Source organism: Aplidium turbinatum, chromosome 17 (assembly GCF_918807975.1).
Source record: "Aplidium turbinatum chromosome 17, kaAplTurb1.1, whole genome shotgun sequence".
NCBI classification, from domain to species: Eukaryota; Metazoa; Chordata; class Ascidiacea; order Aplousobranchia; family Polyclinidae; genus Aplidium; species Aplidium turbinatum.
In genome coordinates, this window is record NC_137488.1 from 3,998,947 (window position 1) to 4,007,636 (window position 8,690).

General features: G+C 37.1%; 1 protein-coding gene across 1 annotated transcript; it reads right to left on the minus strand.

Moving 5' to 3' along the window:
* Positions 1-76: 76 nt before the first annotated feature.
* On the minus strand, positions 77-1,748 carry LOC145786516 (putative dimethyladenosine transferase). The gene has a single exon (XM_082598183.1). The coding sequence runs from the start codon at positions 1,680-1,682 to the stop codon at positions 759-761; it is 924 nt and encodes a 307-aa protein (XP_082454309.1). The 5' UTR covers positions 1,683-1,748; the 3' UTR covers positions 77-758.
* Between the last annotated feature and the right edge of the window lie 6,942 nt (positions 1,749-8,690).

Genomic DNA, 8,690 nt, shown 5'->3' on the forward strand with positions numbered 1-8,690 from the left:
CACTCTTTGCAAACTTAGAGGAATAAACAAATTGATTTTTGCAACACAACTTTCCCTAAAATGATTCCTGAAAAGTGATGCATTATTACAGGGTTTACCAATAGCTTAATCACACGAATACATTCTCAATTACTCAATGGCAGAGCAGAAGGTTTCAATCTTATATGTTTAAATATCATTTGATTTAAAGTACGGGGTACAGTGCACAGAGAAAGATGCACTTTGCTAGTCATAAGAAATGGCAGAATACGGTACAAAGATTCATGTTGTAAATGACGGTTAAAATAACATTGTAACAGGAACAGGTTCACTTTTACCCACTTCACAAATATGTAAAGTATTTTCAGAATATTATCAAAAATTTCTACAAGTGCTACTGCCTCTGTTGTTTAATTTAAGACATTTTTGAATAGAGTTAAATCACTACTTGAATAAATTGCAGAGCAGTAATTACAAAATTACCCAACTTTGCGTATTTTCATACAACAGCAACTCAGCAAATTAGCTTTTCAAAAAACAGTTACTGTTAAATTTCCACCATAATGCAGATAATCTTACCAAGTACCATTATACAGCAATTGCATGTTACAGTATGCAAAAAAGTTCAAAACTACTTTTGCAATGAAGCTAGCAAACTATTATGGCATTACAGTATAATATTACAAATGCATGACATTGAAAGTTAGCATCAGTTTCAACCAAAAGACTATGCAAACAAATATTGGTTCCCAACATCAAATTGCACCAAGCTTTGTGTTTTAAGCAAAATGTATTCCGCTTGAGTTGAAAATATGCAGAAGTTTAAGAAAATCATCCATGTCCATAGTTCGAGCTCGTTTTGTATAAAAATCATTTTCTACAAGTAATTTTTCTATACGAGATTTGATGCAAAAATCAGGTTCAACAGCCTCGTTATTTAAAGAGCAGTGGATTCTGTAATTCTTTTCAAGCATTTCGAGCACAGAAGCCGTCTTAAAAGTGGAGGATAAGGTTTTATTTTTCCGAATGAAAGCAACTCGAACCAAGCCATCCCATTCCGTAAAGTTGATTGGAGGTGGGGGATTGCGAGGCTCTATTCGAACAACATTAGATTCAACTTTTGGGGGTGGTTTGAAGTTATTTTTTCCCACTTTCATCACTATATCAACCCTTGCTAACAACTGAGCATTGAGAGATAATCTGCAGTATAACTTATCACCTGGTTTAGCAACTAGTCGTTGAGCAAACTCTCGTTGGAACATAAGAATTGCACAACGAAAAAACGGTCGATGCAAAAGCAGTTTAAACACAATAGGTGAAGAAATTTGATATGGTAAATTTGCTACACACAAATCAAAAAATGGCAAATTTTCCAGCTTTAACACATCACCTACAATTAAATGCAGCTTTCGTTGCACAGGAGTTCCTTGAACTCTTTTCTGCAACTCAGCAGACATTCTAGGATCTATTTCGCAAGCAATTACTTTTTTAACTTTTTGTAACATTTTAACAGTCATATTTCCAGTTCCAGGACCAATTTCTAAGACAGTATCAGTTGCTCGTAAGGCAGCCTTCTCGATCATACTATCAATTACAAGTGGATTCTTGAGGATGTGTTGGCCAACTGATGTATCGAAACATATTCCTTGCTTCACCTTTTCTGAATGAATCCTTGATTTCTTTTCAGCTTTCACTTTCGGCATACCGTAATTTTAAAACACTCCAATAATAATAAACACGATTACGTAACAAATTATACAACCTATAAAACTAACTAAAGCCATGGATTAATATTATATCATATTTTATATAAGTTTACTTTTATATATACGGTATATATATTACAAAGTAATGTTTGATTCTAATAAAGCAAGCACTTGTTGCAAGCAAGCAAAGCATGCTTCTTGAAAAATTTGTATGTACACTGTACAGTAATCACACCTAAAACATACCATCTGCTTATCTTCTTACTTAACAAATATATGGTAGTTTTTATGTTGCTTTTTTGTTATTTTGCTGTATTATGTTAAGTAGCCCACCAGTATTACGTTCCTTAATTTTTGTGTTTTACATACACAGTATGTTCGGGTGGCAGCTGACTTTGGTGACCTTTTGGTCTTTCACTGCCATCTTTGCTATGCAAATTATTTCTGTTTTTGTATTGGGTATATTTTTGATTATGTACCAACAGAAAAAATAAATGAAGTGAACTGATGAAGCCTACAACCTACACATTTGTGGCAAAGAGCTTTTAGAAAAACAGAAGTTGTTAATTTTAACCTGCTACCTTCAACAGCAGAGCTTTCTAAGTTAAAGTGGCTTTATCTACAGTGATGCACAATTGTATAATGTATACAATATAGCCGCTCCATGCAATTTTTTAAATCTACGGCGCTCTCACTGCGCATCTCAACCATTCCATTGACAGCTTCACTTTGAAGTGTCGGTAAGAAAAACGTGTGTGTGCTGTGCGATGTTTCCCAGTTTTAGTAAACAGCAAAAACAGAGAAGATTGTTCTGAATGTTTTGAAGCAACTGGATGGTAACTTGACGTGCAAAAAAATCAATTTCTTTTGGATAAAAAGAAAACAAAGTAAAATTCTCAGAAACTTTAGGACTCTGAAGCTAATTTAAAAAGAGCATGGAGAAAGTTTGTCCAGAAATGAAATTTTGGTTCTTCTGATAATGCTTACAAAAAATCTCATTTCACCACACTGGTTTTGTTAGACCAAGACATTGTAAAAAACAAAAAGTCTACCTCATTCAGGAATTTTTTCTACCAATGTCAACTGATCGAAAACAATTTAAACCCATTTTTCTTGCCCAGGCTATCAAAAGTTCCTAAATCACAAATTTTTTTTCCCATGCCTATGGTGTTTTTTTAGATTGGGATACAACTCTTTCTCTGGCAACACCACACTGCTTTAAACTTTTTCTGATGTCAACTTCAAAGTGAAACAAATCAGCGCACCATAGATATATAATGTTTTTGGCATGGAACGACAATGTGGGCACCACCAAAAGGCAGAATTTTTCTGGCGTAAGTTGGCTTGTTGTCTGCAGAAGAAAAAATTAATGCTAATGTAGAAAAGGCAGAGGTCCGATCTTGGACCTTGGCGCCTATATTGTACAACATACAGTAGCAATGAAGCCAGGTTAAGTAACAACAGGCAAGTCAAGATAATTTATTGAGGCAAAAAAACAGACAATACGAAAAAGGAAGAAACTATAAAAAAGTGTAGCCTAAATAAATCTATCAAAAGTGGAAAAAACTAACTGGAAAAGGCGATCTGGAACTAAGACACTTCCTCAAATGGGCGATCTACCTAATACAAAAGTAATCACTAAGAAAATAATTTAACAGTTTTTTTTCTACAGTGTAAACCTTCAAAACATTTGGCTAGGCTAACACACAACAGTATTTCAATAAAAGTTATAATTTATGTTGTGGAACCGGTTTTCTTCCAATAGGATTCATCAGCACAATCCTATTGGAAGAAAACTGGTTCCACAACATAAATTATAACTTTTATTGAAATACTGTTGTGTGACTGTGTGTGTTAGCCTAGCCAAATGTTTTAAAAGTTTAGACTGTAGAAAAAAAACTGTTAATTTGTTTTCTAAATGAATCTATCAAGCCCAACAATATTGCATTTCTTCAATATGGTTTCATTGCTATGTTGTGTAATGTAGACAACAAGAACACATTTTTGCCTTTTCTGCAATGGCTAGATAGAATTTCCGTCTTTTCTACATCAGCTTTAATTCTTTACTTTTGCAGACAATGTGCAATTTTATGTCAGGAAAATTTCTAATTTTTATCTTTTAATGGTACATGCTACACATACGACCATAGGCGCCGACTTTGGGGAGGCGGCGCCCCCCTGTAAATTTAACTCGGGGTGGCTGCCCCCCGCAAATTATTTAAAAAAATCCTAAATCAAATGTTTCTAAGTTCAGATTTGCGTTAGTTTAACCTTCATTGCGGATTGATCTCTATTAAAAGATCTACTTGTTGCAACAAGAGCGCTGCTCCTAAGATAACAAAAGAAACAGAAGTACGGTACGGTAGCTGATAAACGCCAGCATGGTGCCGTTGAAGCATAGTAACAATGATTGAAAAACGTTTTTCTTGATTTCTTCTGCTTTGTTTTTTCTTGGGAGTGTCAATAACGAGGTGCGGTTTGCTGCTTGCTCAGTTTAGTATCTACGCGTATTAAGAGCTAAAGTTCAAAGTGACCAGCATATAATTCGAAGTAGCCTAACAGGCCTCGAAATTTGTTTTTGTTGACGGCGGACAAACGTGTCCGATCGGAGCAGCTATCTCGGCGGACAAATTAAGTCTCACGACGGACACACCAGTTTTAGCCGTCGATCATCAATTCTTCATGCTTAATCACATTATCTTGATAATAATTCTTCGCCATTTCAGAACTATAACTACGGTTTTAGAAGGCTTTTTAAAAATTCAGTAAAGTCACTCTGAAAAGAAAGGCTTTCATCAGACAAACGACTTGCGGTTGAAGAGTCAAAGCGCGTTGTACCTGGTCAATATGTCACATAACTGATTAACTTCCACCGAACGAGGTCGTGTAGCTTATTGCATCACAATGCTCTGGGCAGGAGTCGGAAAATTTCTACACTAACGCTACTATTTTCTGCTGTGCAAAGTTTCACAGGCTTTTTTCTTTAAATTTATTTTTGCGTGTCATGTGAGCGAAAGTCAATTTTCCTTGGATCTTTTCTTTCTTACTGTAATACCAAAACTTAACAAATTTTGTTGCATCTTGCTGTAATAGCCTACTCGTATAATCTAATTTAGTAACCAACCTTGCCGTATCATTATTACTCGGAGATCAAAGCCAGACATTGTGACGTAAGACATGCACTAAGTTGCGCGTGATAAGTGTAGAAGTAGCCTACCGGTACTCCTATCGATTCTTAGCGAAGAATTCACCGTTGTTACGCTGATTCAACGGTTGAAGCAATGTAAAAATCAAAAGTTTTCCTCTTTGAATGGAAGCTCAGGGATACAGTATTCACACTTTCTAGATGGGCGCTAGAATGCGCTGGAAAATATATTATCACAACAATTGTTCATGCTGATTTGTATCGCTAGTTCCTGTGTTATTTCTCGGCGGACAAATATGACCGATCTAGATGGTACTTCCCGCGGACATCACATGCTGTGACGGCGGACATGTCCGATGTCCGCCGTGTCCTGCCGCCGTGCCCGTGTGTGCCGTGCCCGTGTGCGTGCCCGTGTGTGTGCCGTGCCCGTGCCCGATGTGCCGTGCCCGTGCATGCCGTGCCGCACGTGTCCATGTCCGCCGTGAATTTCGAGGCCTGAGCCTACATTATAAAGCTTGGCGATATACAATGGCAGATAGACGCAAACAAACATCAATGCTGACAAACAAACATCAGCATTTTGAATGTAAGCAATCAGTCGGCTAGAAAGTTTGCCTCCCCGGCAATTTTCAAAACCCGGCGCCTATGCATATGACGCTGTAGAAGTGTAGATACAGGCACTTCTTTCTAAATTTGTCCAATTTGTGACAAATTTTTTAGTCAAAATGTACTTGTACGCACTGTGTAGCAGGCCTCGAAATATCCGGCGGTCATGACCTCCGGAATGACCTTGAATGTCTGCCGAAGCCGACTCATTGGTCGGTCATGATTGACCGCCGCAAAATTCTTGACAAAAATAGAGCTAATGCAGCAAAAATATACTTTAACTTTGAATTGTTACAATTGTTTACAGTTTAACGTGAACAAATACGGAGCTGAAACAATAATAGTACAGGCAATTGCTTTAAAGATCACATTAGAGTGGCGTGGATAACGAGCTGATGGCAAAAGTAGCCATTTTTACATCATTTCAACGCCTTGCAAAGTTAGCAGAGTTATTTTGTTGTAGAAAATCTTCTTCCACAAACACGACTGTGACACAATACTGTAGTGTGATTTTGTGCAAAATCTACATGCAATAAATATGTCCGGTTGAGATATTTAATGTCCGCTGAAAGGGCCAGTCCGGTAGGACATGCTTGACCGCCGAAAAAAAGTACAAATTTCGAGGCCTGGTGAAGCCTAATACATGATTCAAAATTTTTGTTAATGTTAGGGTAGGCTAACATATTGTTGAAAGGTGTTATTTTGAAATATTAGGCCTATTCAGTATTTAGGCTACGGTACTGGTTTACTTAAACTTGCAAGCATACTGCCTAACATAGCGCAGAAGAACATGGACTTGGATTCAAATCTTGCCGAATTTAAAGTCAGCAGCCGGATGCGTATCCAATCTGAATTTAAGGTACCGGTATTTCACCAACCGGATTGGGACTACAGCTAATTAGAATTCCTCAAAATATGTTTTGCTGAAAACTATTGAAAAATCATTGCTCTTCATTCTGTACTGATAAACTCATTAGGCTACCCTATATTGAAGTCATCTTTTTACTTTGATAAATGCTAATTGTCACTGATCAAATCGTGCTTGTTTGATTATGACAGCTTTTTCTTTTCAGGTTGCACTGGTACCATAACTTAGCACAGTTCTGAATACAAACAGTATAATACGGTACTGTAGCTAATACGACAAGTATTACAACCAAATTTAGTACACTAGCCTACTTTAGCTGGAGTAAAATAGACTTAAATTTGATTTTACCGGCCAGCTTAAAGTATATCAAGACACAAACTAGAGTTGCTGCATCATCAACTTTCTTAAGTAATTTGAAATATTCTGTTCAGGGTAAATCTGGCTGCCTCGAAAAGAGTGTAAAACAGGCTGTCATAATCTAAGAAAGCAAATCTATAAAGCAGACTGTGTGAAGCATCGCGCATCACAGCTAATACCGATCCAGTCGAGTAACATTTCAGTAATTTTAAATCAGTCCAGAATCCAGATGCAGTAGTTCCAACTTTTCAACTGTGGACTAGATGTCCAGGTCAAATCAAAAAATTATTAAAATTTTCCTTGATTGAGAAACCTTTCAAGATTTGGCCAAGCGTAACTTCCAAATATGGCGACCGACCGGCATTGGATGCACAATTTATTTTTAAACAAGGACCTTTCAACGCATGGCATGAAAAAAATAAATTAATACAAATAAAAAATAAATATTAACGCATGAAATTAATTTACACAAATAACAAACCTACGTTTTGAGGGCAAGTAATACTTACATAGCACAAACTGTTGGCAGCAGTGGCCGAGTAATTCGGCAGCAGTGGCCGAGTGGTTAGCGCGTTGGGCTCGCAGTCGAGAGCCTGCATGTTCGACTCCAGCCACCCGCACTTGCTGTTGTTTCTCTGGGCAAGAAACTTTACGATAATTGCCTCTACCCAGTGATCGATTTCGAGTAATGGGTAGTACCAAATTTAAGTCATAAGTAGAGTAGACAACCGGAAACAGACATTGCAGTCGGCTGCAGCGTGGGTCAGGTGTACGTCGGAAGGCGTACACCGATGCATAGCGCTCAAGTTCGCTTTCCCGCAATGCAGGATAAAGATATGAAAAACAAAACAAACACTAGATGGTGGGCATGATGATATTGCCATCATCAATGAACAAAACTTCTTTACCTTGCTCATTGTTTGCAACTTTTCTTATGTAGGGGAGACTGGGGTAAAGTGTGCAATGGGGTAAGATGAGCAACCCCTGTTTTTGGAAAAACGAGTCGGCGGAATTTTTTTATTTTTATTCTGGATGTATCACTCATAATGCCACTTCACTCAATGTATTTGTTATGTCCACTGACAATTGCATTTTACAATGGCACGCAATTATATCAGATTATATGGCATATGTCGAAAATTCGAAATTTTTATTTTTTTGCCAAAAACTGAATAACTTTATTGTTACACTATGTAAATCAAATCTGTTTTTTTGTATTGGTAAGTATAAAGTGTGAGGATATTCAATAAAACGTTCAGGTTGGTTAGTCATGTAGTTTTTTAAATATTTGTAATTTTGTCACAAAAATCAGGATGGGGTAAAGTGTGCAATGCTAGTTGAAGTACTGTATCTTGGAGCAATTGCTCAACTTACCCCAAAATAAATAGCCTTAGCTTATTTAATGTTTGAACTGTTGAATTTGTGTCTTTTTAGGTGGTGTTTAAGTGGTGACAATTTTTTCATTGATTTGATAAAAGAGATGTAACTTGGAAAAATAGATGTACCGTATCCTTAGTTTCATGTTGGAAAATTGTAAACCTGCAAGATGTAGTGGTATCCATTTTGAACTTTGAGCGTTGCACGAAAAAAAAACACTCTCGCATGTACCGTAAGGCAACGTCGACCAACGGGTGTGAGGACTAGCGACCCTCCCCCGCACTGAAATCTGCACAATCCTGTCTCACACAAAGGAAGAAGGAAGAAAAATGTTCAACTGAAACGTGTTGTACTGAAACCGTCTCACATTTCGATTTATATGGTTAATAGGAAGAAAAACGATTTACGAACAGCCCAGCATTATAGCTAGCCTATTTATCTCATGTTAAAACTACAAAAAAATGCCCTTTCAGTAGTATCAAAAGTGCCCAATTTTCACTATCCTGCCCTCTCCCAGTCGAAAATTATTCCGGTGCTCTTGAGTCGAGCACTCAATAACCTATCTGTGTAACTGTGTTTTAGCAGAATAATCGAATTATGAATTTGTGGTTGGTTTCACTACAATTTTAAGCTATGTTTAAAATTAAAATAA

Excerpts from the sequence above, each read along its gene's own strand:
- LOC145786516 (XM_082598183.1), bottom strand. The coding sequence starts at position 1,682 with ATGCCGAAAGTGAAAGCTGAAAAGAAATCAAGGATTCATTCAGAAAAG.